The 20,519-nt window shown below is 41.2% G+C and overlaps 1 protein-coding gene across 1 annotated transcript; it reads left to right on the top strand.

Moving 5' to 3' along the window:
* Positions 1-180: 180 nt before the first annotated feature.
* On the top strand, positions 181-19,295 carry paxip1 (PAX interacting (with transcription-activation domain) protein 1). The gene is made up of 20 exons (XM_024435658.2): positions 181-412; positions 1,499-1,633; positions 3,041-3,084; positions 3,218-3,281; positions 3,375-3,485; positions 4,085-4,714; positions 5,607-6,537; positions 6,717-6,811; positions 6,948-7,043; positions 10,814-10,951; positions 11,877-11,998; positions 13,878-14,062; positions 15,710-15,821; positions 16,024-16,126; positions 16,302-16,470; positions 17,072-17,172; positions 18,357-18,491; positions 18,606-18,681; positions 18,803-18,863; positions 18,986-19,295. Exons 1-20 carry the CDS (start codon positions 332-334, stop codon positions 18,999-19,001), a joined length of 3,405 nt encoding a protein of 1,134 aa, XP_024291426.1. The 5' UTR covers positions 181-331; the 3' UTR covers positions 19,002-19,295.
* Positions 19,296-20,519: the final 1,224 nt, after the last annotated feature.

The following is a 20,519-nucleotide window of genomic DNA, read 5'->3' as shown; positions in this document are numbered from 1 at the left end:
ACTCCTCCCATAGACGTTCCATGTTTCAAATTGTTGTGGGGTAGCATTTCTATTTGATAAATGTTTGTAGAGGTCTGTTGAATGTAAGGCGATGCATTTAGTAATGAATCTAATAAATATGTATAACACAATACATCACTATATCTGAGAAACAATACATAAATGAAACAATGTTATTCCGTTCCACCCCCTCTGTCGTCACGCTCTGGTACAGGCGCGCTCAGTGAGATTTGGCGCTAGTGTGTTGCCTTGAGGGGAATAACTTTTTAATGTCTTTTGACTTTTTAGTGATTTTGTTTTACATATCGTGATTAGCATTTTATGGATAATAATGTCGGATGAAGAACCGAAGGTCCCGGAGGATCTCTTTAAAGATGTTAAATTTTACGTGGTCGGGGACATTGACCAAAAGGTAAAGCTATCACTGTTGACATACAGCTAGCTAGCTAACCTAGCGAAGCAATGACGTTTACCGCACTAGCCGGTTAGCATAGCGAAACGCTAACGGCCAGGGTTTCCATTTCCCTTTTGTAACCCGTATTGTTTGCAGATTTGGTGTATAAACTAATACATTCATTGCGTTTTACAAATATATATGAAGTTGTCATTGATCCAGATGAGGTTTGTTTGTTGACGTTAGCGACCGTAGCCAGTTGGATGCTTAGCTAGCCAGTTTTCTACGAGTGCAGGTTAGCCAACCAGTATTCTGGCATTCCTATGACTTGGTTATCCAATTTTGCAACGCAACTAGTAATACAGTAAATATACATTTGGCATGTTTTGCATTGTATATGTATGGATTACCATAGCTAGAACGAGATGGATTGATAAACCCAGGGTCGTTACAATAATATTGAGGTGAAAGCCCATCGTCGGTTTGCTGAATTGTGCGCCTGTCATTGCGCATATGCGAGGACAATTCCGCCATTGTCGAGATGCAAGTCGCAACTTCCTGCCAAATAATGCCTTTAATTTACGCGCCTGTGTTCATAAACTGATTTATCGTGTACATACGATGTATATGCCTAGTTAAATACATCACGAACATTTTCAAATTGTTCCTTCAAACTATGTTTCAAATAATCTATCCCACTGAGATTGATTTGGCCTATACCGTGCATATTTTTGTCACTTACTAGCTAGCTAATAATCAACAGTATCTTCTACTGCTCATTGATAACGTCAATTTCTTAAGTATACAGGCCACCCCATGATTGATGAATAACGTCTTTGATGCCTACTGCCTTTTCTTATCACACTTTGGTTGGAATTGTACACATTTATCATATTTATTTTTTACAGAAGTTGATTTTATTAAATACTTTCTTAACACTTTTTTTTTTTGTAAAACTGCATTGTTGGTTAAGGGCTTGTACGTAAGCATTTCACTGTTGTATTATGCAAATACGATTTGATTTGATCATGTGCATATAACTGGTTCATTCGACCCCCAGGTGTTCTGTTTTATTTAATTGATGTGATTTCATGTGCGTTTTAGGTTGTCCAGCTGCTGAAAGCAGGGAAAGGCAAGGAGGTCTCATACAATGCCTTGGCTACACACATTATAGCAGAGGATGGAGATAACCCAGAGGTTGGGGAGTCACGAGAGGTCTTTGACCTTCCAGTTGTCAAGGTAAGGGTGTGAATTATACATGGATAACTGCCAAAATAAAGGAAACACCAACATAACATGTTTTAATAGTGCGTTGGACCACCACAACCTGCCAGAACAGCTTCAATGAGCCTTGGCATAGATTCTACAAGTGTCTGGAAGTATATTGGAGGGACACAACATCATTTTCCCACAAGAAATTCCATAATTTGGGGCATATTCATTATGCAGATTCGGATGCAAAACGTTTTTTTAACGGAAGTCAATGGAATGAAACGGGGAGAGACCGACCTGAATTTGTCCAATAGAAACTCTCGTTTTAGTTATGTTTTGCAACTGTTTGGCTAATGATTATACCCCAGGTTTTTTTGTTGATGGTGGTGGGAAAGCTGTCTCAGGTGCCACTCCAGAATCTCCCATAAGTGTTCTATTGGGTTGAGATCTGGTTAAATGCGGAATACATATTTCAGTTGAATGCATTGTTGTACAACTGACTATGTATCTCCCTTCACCCTTTAAACCATATATGCTCCTTTGAGACCCCTCTTTCAAAGTCACTAAGCAGTGGTGGAAGAAGAACTCAATTGTCATACTTGAGTAAAAGTAAAGATACCTTAATAGAAAATGACTCAAGTGAAAGTCACCCCCAGTGAAATACTACTTGAGAAAAAGTCTTAAAAGTATTTGGTTTAAAATATACTTAAGTATCTAAAGTAAATGGGATTGTTAAAATGTACTTAAGTATCAAAAGTAAAAGTATAAACAATTTCAAATTCCTTATATTAAGCAAATCAGATGGCACAATTGTATTTTACATTTTTATTGACTGATAGCCAGGGGCACACTAATTTACAAACAAAGCATTTGTGTTTAGTGGGTCCGCCAGATCTGAGGCAGTAGGGATGACCAGGGATGTTATCTTGATAAGAGTGTGAATTGGACCATTTTCTTGTCAAAATGTAACGAGTACTTTTGGGTGTCAGGAAAAATGTATGGAGTATAAAGTACATCATTTTCTTTAGGAATGTAGTGAAGTAAAAGTTGTCAAAAATATGAATAGTAATGTACAGATACCCCCAAAACCTACTTAAGTAATACTTTAAAGTATTTTTACTGAAGTACTTTACACCACTGTCACTGTGATCTCTTCTAGTTATGGCATCCAAAATAATGGGCAACTGGGCATTTTGATACATTACCCTACCCTAAGCATGATAGGCTGTTAATGGCTTATTTCTCAGGAACCACACCTGTGTGGAAGCACCTGCTTTCAATCTACTTTATCCCTCATTTACTCAAGTGTTTCCTTTATTTTGGCAGGTACCTGTATATCCCTTTATGTAGACAATTCACAAAAAAACCTAGAGCCTTGGTGGTGTGAAGGGGAAAAGTTCAACCGTTTTAAACTCTGTTTTCCTTGTTTTTCAGCCGTCTTGGGTGACTTTGTCTGTCAGATGTGGAGACCTGCTACCGTATCTTTTCATAGAAATGAATTTCATGAACAATTGATTGATGTTTGTGAATTATATTTTAACGGTAACACTTTAGCTGAAAAAGTAGCTGAACATTTGAGTTGAATGACTTTCTTAACATAAGATAATTCAGAGTTACCGGTTTCTCCCCAGAGTCAGGACAAATATTCTTCGGTGTCACGGCATGTCTACCTAAAGTATGTACTTTTACGTATATATTGTTTTATGGATTTATTAGGATAAGTATTTTATATCATGTTAAGATCTTTCTCATGCATTTCTTTGTTTAGCTACCAGAAGATCTGAACACTCTTTGGGCCTTGATCACTTTTTATGGTGGTGACTGTCAACTCAACCTAAACAAGAAATGTACTCACCTGATTGTTCCAGAGCCAAAAGGGGTAATTATTTTTCAGTACTATTCTTGCCATATTAAGGATTGTCATTCTTGTGTGGTGTTTGTGTTTTTCTAATGTAAAATTATTCCAATGCTCCTCCGATTCACAAGAAAATATGGGGGGAAAACACGATTTAAAGTGTTCACCCATTTTGGAGAAAATGGACAAATTGGTGAATTGGAACAGTCTTTTGAAAAATAATGTTGGCATGTTACTATTTTTAGGCTCTATTGAGGTGCCTGCTGAGGCCTTGCTTGTGTTGGACATTTTATAAGTCTTGCTTTGGCACTGGTCTGTCTGATGGTTATTGCAGGAAGGGGATGTCTTGTTTTACTGCTGTCTTTATGCTCAGGCACCAGGAGGTAGAGCCTGCCCATAGGCTGTCTAGTCTTTGCTTGGCCACTGAGAAATGCCTGAACACAACATGTCTTTGTGTTACTTCAGGTTGTATTCTAATGAAACAATTCATCTCAAGATCTTGATAGCTGTGCTATGTTGGTCAGATGATACCAAAACACACATTTTTACAGTACACAGAAAGAACATCATACACCTAAAACGTATTATGTCTGTACATTCACGCCGTGAATTGTGTTTTCCAGGAAAAGTATGAGGTTGCCCTGAAGCACAGCAGCATCAAAATCGTCACGCCGGAGTGGATCACACACTCCGCATTGGACAAGAGTAGGAAGGACGAGGCTCTGTACCACCCCCGGCTGACCTACCAGGAGGAGGATGAGGAGAGCGAGTATGAGTCGCGCTCTGAGGGCAGCTACAGCCCTCCAGGCCGCAGGCGCCCAGGCCCCAGGTCCCGGAGATCCAGCCCCTCATCAAGAGATGACTCCCCTGCTAGTGGCCGAGGAGGGATCTCGCCCAAAGCCGAGCGACGAGACGAACTCATGTTTGATGACTCGGATGACTCTTCCACGGAGAAGGAGGAGCGGAACCTGAACTGGACCCCAGCGGAGATGACCGGGCCGCCCCTGGGTCCCAAACGCAGACTGCAGCCAGTGAAGGACTCTGGCCTGATCAACCTCTGTGCCAGTGTTCCCCCTGTGCCAGGCAGTGCAGGGCCATCAGAAACCCGGGCTGCCCTAGTACCCAGTGCTGCCCAGCCGGGGGCAGAGAGGACAGAGGGCATGGCAGGCTGGAGCCCAGCGGCCAGGACACTACGGAACATCACCAACAACTCTGACATCCAGCAGACCACAAGGCCCCCCAACGTTGCACATGTAAGAACACCGTTCTTTGGTGTTCACTCAGGCTTTCTTTCTTGCTTGGTTTCTTTTGCAGTAGTGGTGTGAAATCAGGTTTCGAAACGGCGACCAGAACTCTCGCATTTGCAACCATTTTAATTGGCACTTTTTTTATGGAGTTGGTCACGTCATTTTTTTGGTTAACAACTTGCCTAAAAAAATGCTGTTATCATGATTTTTTCAAACCATTATGTGCATTTGACCAAATATAAACCATATGAAAGTATCTGCCTGCCCCTGTTTCGCTGTCTGCTGTGTGAGCGAGCCACTCTCACTCCCTCTCCCTGCTGTGCTCATGGAGGAGAGAGGGATGGATTCTAATAAGCATAGAAGCATTTGACCGTTGCTCAAAATGCATTTGTGGGAAAAATATAGTTTTCAAAGCAAGTACTGTTGTTCTAGTTACAGAGAGGGTGGCAGGTAGCCTAGTGGTTAGAGCGTAGGACCAGCAACCGAAAGGTTTCTGTATCGAATCCCCGAGCTGACAAGGTAAAAATCTGTTGTTCTGCCCCTGAACAAGGCAGTTACAAGGCAGTAACCCACTCGTCATTGTAAATAAGAATTTATTCTTAACTGACTTGCCTAGTTAAATAAAGGTAAAAAATAATGTAAATACTCAGTAGAATTTTATGTCCGGGCCAGTAGTTTTTTAAAACTCTGAGTAAATCTATCCAAATCAATCTAAGAACATAAGGGCATGCTAATTTAAAATATGGCGAGTCATTATTAGCCTGGTTCTGTATGGAATGTACATATGGGACTCAGGTCATTAAGGTCACATAGCGGCAAAGTATTGGTGCAATGCCATCAACTGAAAAAGTTGATGTCATTGATAAAATGTCAACATTTGTTTGGTTTCTTACTGCAGATCCTACAGAGTCTCTCTGCCTCAACGAAGACATTAGAGCAGCAGCAGCAAACGAACCAGGGCCAGCCCAACGCCCAACCCAACCCGCTCCTGTTCAACCAAGCGAAGCCCCAAGGTCAGCAGCAGCTCACAGCCGAAGCACAGCAGCAGTTGCTGCAGCAGCAGTCTCATCAGGTCCCCCAACAACAACAACAGCCACAACAACAACAGCCACAACAACAACACCCACCTCAGCAGCAGCTGCCACAGCAGCAGCACCCCATGCTGCAGCATCTCCCACCACAGCAACTCATGCAGTTGCACCACCAGCAGCAGCAGCAGCAGCAGCAGCAACAACAACAGCAGCAGCAGCAGCCACAGGTTCCTCAGCCAGGTTTCCCTCCTCAGTTGCCACAACAACAAGCACATCAGTTCATCCAGCAGCAGCCACAGCAACAGCAGATCCACCAACAACAGATCTTCACCCAGCAACAACAACAACAACCACAACATGCATTCTCGCAGCAACAACTGCGACCGCAGCAGCTCCTGCGGTCACCAATGCAGCAGCAGCAGCAGCTCCAGCAGCAGCAGCATGCTTTACAACAGCAGCTACAGCAGTTCCAGCAGCACAGGCTCCAGCAACAGCTGCAGCAGCAACAGCAGCAGCAGCAACAGCAGCAGAACCAGCAGCAACAGCAACTCCATCAACAACACCTCCAACAGCAGCAGCAGCAGCATTTCCTGCAGCAACAGATGCAGCAGCAGCACATGCAGCAGCTCCAGCAACAACAGCAGCAGCAGCAGCATCTGAAGAGCCAGCAGCAGTCGATGCAGCAGCATCCAAGCCAGCAGCCACTCCAGCAGCCGCAGCAGCAGCAAGGGTCACTACAGCCTCAGCTCCAGCCGCCTCAAGTGCACCAGCTGTTTGGCCACGAGCCAGGACAGGAGAGTAAGTTCTCTAAGACACAATTGAGGTTTCAGTTTCAGGTCATTACAAAAAGTCATCAAAATACATTAAGAAAACAATCGTGATCAGATGATATACATCCAATGATCATCATGCTGTTTTTAATGGTTATAGTTCTGATTTGTTTGACTAACCAAACATTGTTCTGTTTGCTGCTGTAGTTCCTGAAGATGGCTTCTTGGTGGGCTGTGTGTTTGCTGTTGCTGACTACCCAGAGCAGATGGCAGACAAGCAGCTCCTTGCCACGTGGAAGAGAGTAAGAAAAAAAACATTCATTATTTTCTTGGACTTATCTTTATCTTGTGTCTTAGCAAACAGCATTCGTTATAACTGCATTTTTTCAACTACTGTTTTTCCCCTTGCATTGCTGAGTTGTATTTTGTGAATCACAGATTATCCAGGCCTATGGTGGAATTGTGGACTCCTCTCTCAACAACCGCTGCACTCACCTGCTCTGTGAAACTCAAGTTAGCAGCATGTATGTCCAGGTAAGCATCACTAAAGAGTTTTTCATCTCAGCTAAAGGCTTGTTTGAAGGACAAGTGTGTGTGTGTGTTAGAGTCCTGCATCGGGTCGGATACCCGTGGTTGACCCGCAAAATAAACAGCTGGCGGGTGGAATGAAAGTAGAGATCGACCGATTATGATTTTTCAACGCCGATACCGATTTATTGGCGGACCCAAAAAAGCCGATGCCGATTAATCGGACGATTTAAAAAAAATATATATATATTTAAAAAATAATTTGAATTTAATTTATTATTTTTTATTTAATTAATAATAAAAAATAAAAAAATTATTTATGTATTTATTTGTAATAATGACAATTACAACAATACTGAATGAACACTTTTATTTTAACTTAATATAATTCATCAATAAAATCAATTTAGCCTCAAATAAATAATGAAACATGTTCAATTTGGTTTAAATAATGCAAAAACAAAGTGTTGAAGGAGAAAGTAAAAGTGCAATATGTGCCATGTAAAAAAGCTAACGTTTAAGTTCCTTGCTCAGAACATGACAACATTTGAAAGCTGGTGGTTCCTTTTAACATGAGTCTTCAATATTCCTAATACACAAGTATATATTTTTAAACCTGCATATTTAGTTAATATTGCCTGCTAACATTAATTTCTTTTAACTAGGGAAATTGTTACTTCTCTTGTTTTCTGTGCAACAGAGTCAGGGTATATACAGCAGTTTGGGCTGCCTGGCTCAATGCGAACTGTGAAGACTATTTCTTCCTAACAAAGACAGCCAACTTCGCTAAACGGGGGATGATTTAACAAAAGCGCATTTGCGGAAAGAAAAGTATAATCGTTGCATGAATGTACCTAACCATAAACATCAACGCCTTTCTTAAAATCAATGCACAGAAGTATATATTTTAAAACTGCATATTTAGTTAAAATAAATTCATATTACCAGGCAATATTAAACTAGGGAAATTGTGTCAATTCTCTTGCGTTCATTGCACACAGAGTCAGGGTATATGCAGCAGTTTGGGCCGCCTGGCTCGTTGCGAACTAATTTGCCAGAATTTTGCATAATTATGACATAACATTGAAGGTTGTGCAATGTAACAGGAATATTTAGACTTATGGATGCCACCCGTTAGATAAAATACGGAACGGTTTCGTATTTCACTGAAAGAATAAACCTTTTATTTTTGAAATGGCAGTTTCTGGATTTGACCATATTAATGACCTAAGGCTCATATTTCTGTGTGTTATTATGTTATAATTAAGTCTGATTTGATATTTGATAGAGCAGTCTGACTGAGCGGTGGTAGGCAGCAGCAGGCTCGTAAGCATTCATTCAAACAGCACTTTCGGGCATTTGCCAGCAGCTCTTCGCTGTGCTTCAAGCATTGCACTGTTTCTAACTTCAAGCCTATCAACTCCCGAGATTAGGCTCGTGTAACCGATGTGAAATGGCTAGCTAGTTACCGGGGTGCGCGCTAATAGCGTTTCAAACGTCACTCACTCTGAGACTTGGAGTAGTTGTTCTCCTTGCTCTGCAAGGGCTGCGGCTTTTGTGGAGCGATGGGTAACGATGCTTCGAGGGAGGCTGTTGTCGATGTGTTCCTGTTTCGAGCCCAGGTAGGGGCGAGGAGAGGGACGGAAGCTATACTCTTACACTGGCAGTACTATAGTGCCTATAAGAACAGCCAATAGTGAAAGGTATATGAAATACAAATGGTATAGAGAGAAATAGTCCTATAATAACCTCAACCTAAAACTTCTTACCTGGGAATAAGAAAGGCGTTGATGTTTATGGTTAGGTACACATTGGTGCAACAACAGTGTTTTTTTTGCGAATGCGCTTGTTAAATCACCCATTTGGCGAAGTAGGCTATGATTCAATGATAAATTAACAGGCACCGCAACGATTATATGCAACGCAGGATACGCTAGATAAACTAGTAATATCATCAACCATGTGTAGTTAACTAGTGATTATGTTTGATTGTTTTTTTATAAGATACGTTTAATGCTAGCTAGCACCTTACCGTGGCTCCTTCCTTGCTGCACTCGCATAACAGGTAGTCAGCCTGCCACGCAGTCTCCTCGTGGAGTGCAATGTAATCGGCCATGATCGGTGTCCAAAAATGCTGATTACCGATTGTTATCAAAACCTGAAATCGGGCCTAATTAATCGGCCATTCCGATTAATCGGTCGACCTCTAAATGAAAGCATTATTTCAACCTGCGGGTCGGCTCGTGGTTCAGAACAATTATTCTGCGGGTCAGAACATTTTAAATCAAGATTCAATTTTTTTTTTTACAAACCAAGGAGCTTGTTGTGTTGCACTGGGTTGTGAGTTCCATTCTGTGAGTGGTGAGGCAGACCTATAGGCTACCAGCCATGCATGCAGTGGAACTGTCCATTATTTGTGTGGTGTTGAAACTTATGTTTCATCCCCCCCATGTGAGAATGCATTGCCAAGTTTAGGCCTACTTTCCATGGATAGTCTAGCTCACATGAAAAGGGCAAACGTAACCAGAGAATAAAAAGGTTATGAAATTCAGAATTGGGAAAATAGGTGCTGCACGGGGGAAATCCCTGGTTTGGTTTGGAAGGATCATTGTGGACAAGAACAACAACCTGGTAGATGGATACACCGCCTGCAAAAAGTGCAAGCAGGTATTTCTTTACAATAGGCTAATTCAGTTTATTAGCACATTAATTCAGGCTTTTGTTAATTTAGACCAGGGGTTCCCAAACTTTTTCACACCTTCCAGCATAAGGGGAACATTCTGTGCTTATTTCCTGCAATTCTACACATTTTGTCATGGGGTGCAAAGATAATTTGCTTTAAAACTGCAAAGTTATCTTGCAATTCTATACATTTTGCCATGTCTAATGTGTGTTCATTTGATATTTGAGTGAGAACAACATTACAACAATATCTATGGGCAAAGAAAGAAAAAAAAAACATTAGCTGACATGGGCTCGTTGATAGACAAGTTATACATGGCTCTCTAAGGTCAGTCATTACTTACATGACAAGAGGAACTGATGATGCACTACCCAATTTTGAAATTGCACCTTGTGCTTTCTACTATGACAACTTTCAAGAGTAAGTTTAATGCCGGACTGAGTAAATTTTTTTGTGGTGGGGGGAACCCCACAGTTTGGGAATCACTGATTTACACAGGCCATATCAAGTTTAAACCAGTGTGCCTGGTAAAAGTTGTGAGAATAACCTACTAAATAAATGTATTTTTGCATCCTATATTCGATTCTGGGAATTGTTTAAGTTTCAATTAAATCATTTTATTATCTAAACAATGTTGAATGTAAAGGTTTTGTTATGTCAGCTAAGAAGGCTAATTAGAAGGCCCTTTTTTCCCAGAGGGATTTGAGTCGTCTGTGCCATATCTCATTGTGAAAATAAAAATATATTGTTCTTAATTCATGGCATGGTTTCCTTTTATCCAAATGTTGAATAGACATGCAGACAAATTTATTCATAGAGGCCAGGGAAGGGGAATAACAGCCTTCTATTCAATTAATGAACCATTTTTATTATGTTATTTGGCAGGTTACGGATCGGCTCTCAGAACTATTCTATGCGGGTGTGTCGGGTTACGAGAAACATCAGTCCTGATGTAGGGTATATTGGGTGTGGCTCGGAATTGATGTGGCCGGGGCGGATGTGTCTCCAAAAACGGATCCGTGCAGGACTCTAGTGTGTGTGTGTCCGTTTATATTAGGTTTTAAAGGTCATCTCTCTTGTTGCTGTACCTCAGGCCCTACGGGAGGGGAGACGCTGTGTCACTGCCCACTGGTTGAACACAATCCTGAAAAAAAAGAAGATGGTTCCTCCCCACAGAACCCTACACCTCCCCTTCGCCTTCCCACCTGGAGCGAAGCCCTGCTCACAACACGTACGCATCACTTCCTCTTTATCTCGCCACATTCAAAGCATCTAACATGGGTTGGGAACTGCTTTCATTTGTTTTTATTTTGAACAACGGTACAATCAGTGGTGTGCTATTTCCCCCCCCATAATTTTGCAATCAAAGTTTATTCTGACATGTAGCCTATTGAATAGACCTGATATCATGTAAAAATATGTATAAAATGCATCCTCCAAATTAGCTCAAATAAATGTTTCCATTTTTAATACCCTCAAACATCGAATTAGGCCTACCAAAACCCAAAAAATAAAGGGCACCATCTCTGTCAATCGTGGATGACAATTCTTCACGTTTTACGGATGAAACGTCCAAGCTGTATGCCAACCATTTTAAATCTAAATCAGTTTCATGGGTACATGCTTTCAGATCTTCTTGATTGATGTGTACATAACCTACTGTTTGAGTGCATTTTAGAGCAGATGGAGTTCACAAGCTACAGCCTCCCTGTGTTTTGTTTGTCAAAGCACATATTTTGCCCAGTGGCACGTTCTGTTGAGTCCTGGCCTCATGATTGAAAAAAATGCAACCATTCAGCACAATCATCCTGACGTCTTTTACGAAATGATGTGTTTTTTGGTCTAACAGTAACATTGTACTAGCTATTATATTTGGTTTGTTATGTCGAATACTGGTTAATTATTAAATGATCTTGCGTGAACTTGATTCCACTTCAACTTTATTAAATGAGCACCATTGCATTCTGAGAAGTGTCAGAGCGTTGCTCCGGCAGCACTACACCCATGGGTACAATCATACATTTTGCATTGTTGTATGATGAGGTAATGACTAGAATTCCAAGGAGAACTAGGCCTATGTAATGAATAGCTCAGAAGTAGAGGTCATAGCTTCAATAGTAAGTCCATTGACGTTCCTAACATTCGTTCCTCCTCAGATCATCTCTGTGACTGGCTTTGTGGACTCAGACCGTGATGACCTGAAGCTAATGGCCTATCTGGCAGGAGCCAGATACACAGGCTACCTCTGTCGTAGCAACACCGTGCTCATCTGTAAAGAGTACGAGAAGATATTGATATGCTTTCACCTATTTAGAATGGCATGCAAATGTTGTAGACAGTCAAGTTATTGGTGTAATCATGTTCAGAATTTGTGTGGATAGGTTGCAGGTTTTATATATACAGTGGGGCAAAAAAATATTAGTCAGCCACTAATTGTGCAAGTTCTCCCACTTAAAAAGATGAGAGAGGCCTGTAATTTTCATCATAGGTACACTTCAACTATGACAGACAAAATGAGAGAAAAACATCCAGAAAATCACATTGTAGGATTTTTAAGAATTTATTTGCAAATTATGGTGGAAAATAAGTATTTGGTCACCTACAAACAAGCAAGATTTCTGGCTCTCACGGACCTGTAACAACTTCTTTATTAAGAGGCTCCTCTGTCCTCCACTCGTTACCTGTATTAATGGCACCTGTTTGAACTTGTTATCAGTATAAAAGACACCTGTCCCCAACCTCAAACAGTCACACTCCAAACTCCACTATGGCCAAGACCAAAGAGCTGTCAAAGGACACCAAAAACAAAATTGTATACCTGCACCAGGCTGGGAAGACTGAATCTGCAATAGGTAAGCAGCTTGGTTTGAAGAAATCAACTGGGGGAGCAATTATTAGGAAATAAAAGACATACAAGACCACTGATAATCTCCCTCGATCTGGGGCTCCACGCAAGATCTCCCCCTGTGGGGTCAAAATGATCTCAAGAACGGTGAGCAAAAATCCCTGAACCACACGGGGTGACCTAGTGAATGACCTGCAGAGAGCTGGGACCAAAGTAACAAAGCCTACCATCAGTAACACACTACGCCGCCAGGGACTCAAATCCTGCAGTGCCAGACGTGTCCCCCTGCTTAAGCCAGTACATGTCCAGGCCTGTCTGAAGTTTGCTAGAGAGCATTTGGATGATCCAGAAGAAGATTGGGAGAATGTCATATGGTCAGTTGAAACCAAAATATACCTTTGGTAAAAACTCAACTCGTCATGTTTGGAGGACATAGAATGCGGAGTTGCATCCAAAGAACACCATACCTACTGTGAAGCATGGGGGTGGAAACATCATGCTTTGGGGCTGTTTTTCTGCAAAGGGACCAGGACAACTGATCCGTGTAAAGGAAAGAATGAATGGGGCCATGTATCGTGAGATTTTGAGTGAAAACCTCCTTCCATCAGCAAGGGCATTGAAGATGAAACGTGGCTGGGTCTTTCAGCATGACAATGATCCCAAACACCCTGCCCGAGCAACGAAGGAGTGGCTTCGTAAGAAGCATTTCAAGGTCCTGGAGTGGCCTAGCCAGTCTCCAGATCTCAACCCCATAGAACATCTTTGGAGGGAGTTGAAAGTCCGTGTTGCCCAGCAACAGCCCCAAAACATCACTGCTCTAGAGGAGATCTGCATGGAGGAATGGGCCAAAATACCAGCAACAGTGTGTGAAAACCTTGTGAAGACTTACAGAAAACGGTTGACCTCTGTTATTGCCAACAAAGGGTATATAACAGTATTGAGAAACTTTTGTTATTGAACAAATACTTATTTTCCACCATAATTTGCAAATAAATTCATTAAAAATCCTACAATGTGATTTTCTGGATTTTTTTTTTTCTTCTCATTTTGTCTGTCATAGTTGAAGTGTACCTATGATGAAAATTACAGGCCTCTCTCATCTTTTTAAGTGGGAGAACATGCACAATTGGTGGCTGACTAAATACGTTTTTGCCCCACTGTATGTATGTATGTGTGTGTGTGTGTGTGTGTGTGTGTGTGTGTGTGTGTGTGTGTGTGTGTGTGTGTGTGTGTGTTTTATGCCTGCATCATGTCTGTTTTACTTGACTGTTGGAATCCCCTGGGTTAACCTTCTCCCTCCCTGTCTCCTCAGGCCCAGTGGTCTGAAGTATGAGAAGGCCAAGGAGTGGAGGATCCCCTGCGTCAATGCCCAGTGGCTCTGTGACATCCTCCTGGGGAACTTTGAGGCTCTCCGGCAGATCCAGCACAGCAGATACTCCAACTTCAACCTGCAGGAACCACTCATCCCCAACCAGCATCTGGTTCAGAACCTACTGGGTACAGGGTTCAGAAGTCTTACAGTGGGGGCAAGGGGACTTTACACTGCATTCGGAAAGTATTCAGAACCCTAACCTTTTTCCACATTTTGTTACGTTACAGCCTAAACGATGAAATAAAATAAAAAGTCCTCATCAATCTACACACAATACCCCATAATGACAAGGCAAAAACAGCTTTTTAGACATTTTTGCAAATTTATTTAAATAACAGATACATTTTATTACATAAGTATTCAGACCCTTCGTTATGGGACTCATAATTGAGCTCAGGTGCATCCTAGTTCCATTGATCATCCTTAAGCTGTTTCTATAACTTGGTTGGAGTCTACTTGTGGAAAATTCAATTGATTGGACATGATTTCGAAAGGCACACAACTGTCTATATAAGGTCCCACAGTTGACAGTGCATTTCATGAGCCATGAGGGCTAAGGAATTGTCCGTAGAGCTCCGAGACAGGATTGTGTTTATCTGGGGAAGGGTATCAAAACATTTCTGCAGCATTGAAGGTCCCCAAGAACACAGTGGCCTTAAATCATTCTTAAATGGAAGAAGTTTAGGACCATCAAGTATCTTCCTAGAGCTGTGACCAAGAACCCAATGTTCACTCTCATAGAGCTCTGAAGTTCCTCTGTGGAGATGGGAGAACCTTCCAGAAGGACAACCACATATGCAGCACTCTACCAAAGGCCTTTATAGTAGAGTTGCCAGACGGAAGCCACTACTCAGTAAAAGGCACATGACAGCCTACTTGGCATTTGCCAAAAGGCACCTAAAGGACTCTGACCATAAGAAACAAGATTTTCTGGTCTGATGAAGATAGAACTCTTTGACGTGAATGCCAAGAGTCCCGTCTGGAGGAAACCTGGCACCACCCCTACAGTGAAGCATGGTGGTGGCAGCATCATGCTGTGGGGATGTTTTTCAATGACAGAGACTGAAAGCCTAGTCAGGCTCGAGGGAAAGATTAACAGAGCAAAGTATAGCGAAATCCTTGATGAAAACCTGCTCCAGACCTCAGAGTGGGGTGAAGGTTCACCTTCCAATGAGGACAATGAGCCTGAGCACACAGCCAAGACAACGCAGGAGTGGCTTCAGCACAAGTCTCAATGGCCTTGAGTAGCCCAGCCAGAGCCCGGACTTGAACCCAATCGAACATCTCTGGAGAGGCTTGAAAACAGCTGTGCAGCGACGCTCCTCATCTAACTTGACAGAGCTTGAGAGGATCTGCAGATAAGAATGGGAGAAACTCTCCAAATACAGGTATGCCAAGCTTGTAGCATCATACCCAAGAAGGCTCAAGGATGTAATCACAAAAAGGTGCTTCAACAAAGTACAGAGTAAATGATCTGAATACTTATGTAAATGGGAGATTTCAGTTGTTTTTTAAAATATAAATTGCAACAATTTCTAAAAAACAATTTTTTTCTTGATGATAATTGGGTATTGAGTGTAGATTTTTTGTTAATATAATCCATTTTTGAATAAGACTATTGTAACAAAATATGGGGGGGGGAAATCAAGGGCTCTGAATACTTTCCGAATGCACTGTATATGGGTAATAATAATTTAAAAAAATTGAGGGTGATGGACAAAATTCTTACACACAGGTGTAGATTATATACATTTTTCTCCGTTTGATTTTAGGTGCTTGGCGGGCTCCTGTGAAGGTTTCACCTGATGCGTTGGCAGCATTGCAGCTGCAACAGAAGCAGAGACAGTCTGAGTCAAACTCCCAGCCTCCAAATAAGAAGCCAAGGTGAGTCTCCATCACTCTAAATTTCACAGTGTTGTGTAGCACAGTATGTTGAATTAGTCAATCTGCAAAATTTGTGTTAGGAAAAATATTTGTTTCTACAAAAATGTTTTTAAATGTATATATTTATTTGTATGTATATATGGATACAACGCAATTACCTAAAGTTTCTCACCCAATGATCCAAATGTTCTCTCAATTGTAGACTTGAGGAGATTCAATCCCCAACCAAGAAGCTTCCACCAGAGTCGACACCGTACATTTTCTTTACTGGCTTTGAGCCAACACAGGTCCAACAATTCATGAAGGTAATTGCCTTTTTATGCCTCTGCACAGCTGAGTCTGCAGGAAACAGTCATTGTCTATAATAATTGTTATCAATCACCAATATTTCTCAAAACGTATCACAGGATGACTTCTGATTCTCAGCACTCACAGACCAGCCTCTAACAATGCATCCGATGTCTCCTTTTGTCTATCCAGAGGCTGCACAACCTTGGAGGGGAGATTGCAGAGAGCGCTCAGAAGTGCACCCATCTGGTGGCCAACAAGGTGACGAGGACGGTGAAGTTTCTCACAGCCATGTCAATCGTCAAGCACATCGTCACCCCTGAGTGGTTAGAAGAGAGCTGGAAGAGCCAGAAGTTTGTCGGTACGTTAAATATGCATTCAGTTATTAGAGAATAGATCTGTGTGAGGGAGTTTCATGTTGCGAGACAATGTTGTGATCACTTACTGTTTGTGTGTAGCTTTGTAGAGTGTCTGTGGGTTCTTAGAGTGAGTGTGTTTGGTTTTAGAGTTTTTGTACATTCTTCAGAGTAGGGTCCCCCAACTGGTGGCCCGCTGACTGCATTTGGCCCGCGGGTGATTTTATTTCAAAAGTCAAATAAATCAAAAAAAGTTTTTATTGTTGAACATAAGACTGTGAAAACACCAGCAAATCACTGATATTAATTTAGGAAATCTGTTCCAAAGTATTCCCATACATAATAGATAGATACAGTATGTGTGATCGTATACAAATCTAAGCAAGGTATAAAACTATTATGTTTGAGTTAAATATGATCTGTTTTGACTTCTTACTGTCAATTTGCAGAATACAAATGACTTGGAATTATGTTCTGTCCCACTGACCATCTGCTTAAGAAAATCATCCCTTGGCTGAATCTAGTTGATGATCCCTGCTTTAGACTACAGTATGTGTTTATTTGTTAGAGTATGTGTATTCTTATAGGATGTGTTTGTTTATTCAGATGAGCAGAACTACATGCTGAGAGATGCAGAGGCAGAGGTGCTGTTTGGCTTCAGTCTGGAAGAGTCACTGAAGAGGGCCCACACTGCACCACTCTTCAAGGTTAGTGAAACAATGCACTTATGGAATCTATCCCCAATGTCTATCTGCCTGGACAGTGGACACTAATGTCTATATACTTGTTCTGTCGAGTCATCAGATTGTTATCGAGTCAATTTGTCTGATTGGATGCATTCGATTAGGGCTGCACAATGAATCAAATTCACATCGAAATCGCAATATTGACATGAGCAATATCCATATTGCATGCAATATTTTGAAACGCCAGTCAGCCGCATGTAAGGTCCATTTGTAGTTTACTATGTTTGTCGTCCCTCTCCCTCTCTTGCGGCTGCTTCCCACACACCTTCCCACACACCTCCCACACACCAAGCCCCAACCCGTCACTCAAGCAACGCAGTTCCACCTCCCCGCTGTTAGCCCGGTTGTTAGTCACTATAAGTTTGCATGCTGTTCTGTCATGTGCAGTCAACAGATAGTTCCTAACAAGCACGATGGTGCTTTCCACTTTGCTTCTTAATATGAATCACTCTATTTCCATGATTCCAACAGTCACCCAAGTGTTTTGAGCTACTCTGTACTAAACATTAGGAATAACTTTCCATGACACAGACTGACCAGGGGAATCTAGCTGAAAGCTATGATCCCTTATTGATGGCTCTTGTTAAATCCACTACAATCAGTGTAGATGAAGGGGAGGAGACTGGTTAAAGGATTTTTAAGCCTTGATACAATTGTCTGTGTGCCATTTAGAGCGTGAATTGGCAAGACAAAATATTTAAGTGCCTTTTGAATGGGGTATGGTAGTAGGTGCCAGGCACACCAGTTTGAGTGTGTCAAGAACTGCAACACTGCTGGGTTTTTTCCACGCTCAACAGTTTCTCGTGTGTATCAAGAATGGTCCACCACCTAAAGGACATCCAGCCAACTTGACACAATTGTGGGAAGCATTGAGGTCAACATGAGCCAGCATCCCTGTGGAACACTTTTGACACCCTGTAGTCCTTGCCCTGGCGAATTGAGTCTGTTCTGAGGGCAAACGGGGTGCAACTCAATATTATGAAAGTATTCCTAATGTTTTGTACACTCCGTGTAAGTCAAATCGCAATCGCAATATTTGGTTAAAAAAAAAATACAATTACATTTTTTGCCCATATCTTGCAGCCCTACATTAGATACCCAACTGGCTCATAAACATGTCTTTCTGTTTTTCTCTCCCTCTCTAGGGCAAGTATTTCTACATTACCCCTGGGATCTGTCCCAGCCTTATCACTATGAAAGCCATTGTAGAGAGCGCAGGAGGCAAGGTGCTCCCCAAGCAGCCCTCCTTCCGCAAAATAATGGAGCACAAGCAGAACAAGGTACTGGTCCTCTCCATGTCGTCACAGCATTGTGTTATAAATGTGTACTTGGAAGAATGTGATCGAGGTGATGTTCTATTACTGAACTCATGGAATGTTTTCTGTTCTTTTCAGAACCTTGCTGAGATCATCCTCATATCCTGTGAGAATGATCTTCATCTCTGTAGAGAGTACTTCCTGAAGAACATTGGTAAGAGAAACCTATAAATGTACACATGTGCATGTGCTTTGGATGTGGCCGATTTGTTTTGACATCCTGTTTTGACTCTACCCTAAACCTACTTCTTGTCTCCCCTGTTTCTTCCTAACAGACATTCACAATGCTGAGTTTATATTGACTGGTGTATTGACACAGAACATGGATTATGAATCATATCCTTTTAAATAAAACATGGGTTTTAAGATCGTGGCAATTGATTGTAGTGATTCTGATTGTGATATCCACTTTGTTTTTCTGTTAAAGCCCAGCTCACCACTTTCCTTAACAATCTCACATATAAATTCACATGATGGCGAAGACAAGAAGGTGAAGATGAGGAGGCAGCAAGGAAGGCTAAAAACAAGTTGCAATGTACAGTCACACTACCCTTGATATTTTGCAAGATTTTGTACACTGTGGATAGATAATCGGTCGTTTTGTAGCTTTTTGTAACAACCGTTAATAATACATACATACATTTATGTTATTTTTGTGGACTGAATGTTTAAATTATGGATTTTAACATGTTTTATTGTATTGTCAAAATGTTCCAGCAATTATTCAACACTTTTGGAATAAAATCAGAACTTTGTTGTCAAAATGAATCTGAGAATTTCTTTGCATTCTCACAAATTTGACTATTTAGATATTCATGGTACAGTGCCAAAACTGATGCCGAGAGGCATTTTACAATCACAACATAAGAAGCAGAGTTTGTTTCAGGTATTGAACCAAACTGCACTAAGCAACATAATTTAATGATCAAATTCTACTGTCATACCAGACTTTTCCAAACTACCAAATTGAACATGGTCTCTACTCTTGATCTTACTTTTAAGACATAATTCCTCAAAGACTTGATTTAATTAATTGTTAATGAAGTATTAAAGTAGTTACTGGTGATCGAAAATTGCTTGCTGTCAGACAAGTGCCTGGAGTTATCTCTTGGCCCCTCTGGTGGGTGAATAGCCTGAGGTGATGCCCTCAAAAACACAATTGAATTAGTGCCTCATCCAAGGTCGTGTGCCAGATACGCTTTGGGGAGCTGATCACGTTACCAAAGATGTTGAAGTTTGGAAAACTGGAACCAAGTCATTGTTGGTGCATTGTGGATAACATTTTGGGTTTCTAAATATGCTTTGTGTCATTAAATATTATGTACTGTGCACAATGCTGTTATCTTCTACTGATGTTATAGAACTATATTTTGAATAACCTTAATTTCCCATACAGGTATTACTAATAACCTTGATAGGCCTACTGTAGTGGATCCATACGTAACTATGAACAGGAGATCCTCTTTCTTGAGACCCTTGGATTTTAAGAAATCTAGTGCTGTACAGGGATTCATAGTCATCTGAAAATAAACCTAGCTCTATAATCAAACAGGACATACCAAATCAGTATTAGCAGAAATATAGGTTACATTTGCTGACAGAGGTGGGTAAGAGGAGAGATCCATAGTCCATTGCATCAAAAAATTAAGATTTTCAGTACCTACAGTATGATGAATAGGTTTTAGCTAAAATTAATGTCTATATATGCCAGAGCTTTCCATTAGTTCTCTCTTAAAATGTATTGCATAAAGCCACTGTACTTGAACAAAGACTATATTGCACCCACTTTCATTAATTAAATAGATTTTTTTTAATGTACAATTCAGTAATGAAGCATTGCAGCAGTTCCAAAACATATTGTTTACCATGACCCTTGAAGAGGGGTGGCAGGTAGCCTAGTGGTTAGAGTGTTGGACTAGCAACCGAAAGGTTGCAAGCTCAAATCCCTGAGCTGACAAGGTAAAAATCTGTCGTTCTGAACAAGGCAGTTAA

This window comes from Oncorhynchus tshawytscha, linkage group LG10 (assembly GCF_018296145.1).
Source record: "Oncorhynchus tshawytscha isolate Ot180627B linkage group LG10, Otsh_v2.0, whole genome shotgun sequence".
Classification (NCBI taxonomy): domain Eukaryota; kingdom Metazoa; phylum Chordata; class Actinopteri; order Salmoniformes; family Salmonidae; genus Oncorhynchus; species Oncorhynchus tshawytscha.
The sequence above is the reverse complement of the archived record's forward strand: the minus strand, read 5'-3'. Positions and strand labels throughout refer to the sequence as shown.

What these genes read in the sequence shown, in the direction of transcription:
- paxip1 (XM_024435658.2), top strand. Translation starts at nt 332, where the DNA reads ATGTCGGATGAAGAACCGAAGGTCCCGGAGGATCTCTTTAAAGATGTT. An exon ending in CCTCCAAATAAGAAGCCAAG is followed by an intron (nt 15,822 to 16,023) that starts GTGAGTCTCCAT and finishes TCTCAATTGTAG; the next exon opens with ACTTGAGGAGATTCAATCCC. An exon ending in TGGAGCACAAGCAGAACAAG is followed by an intron (nt 18,492 to 18,605) that starts GTACTGGTCCTC and finishes TGTTCTTTTCAG; the next exon opens with AACCTTGCTGAGATCATCCT.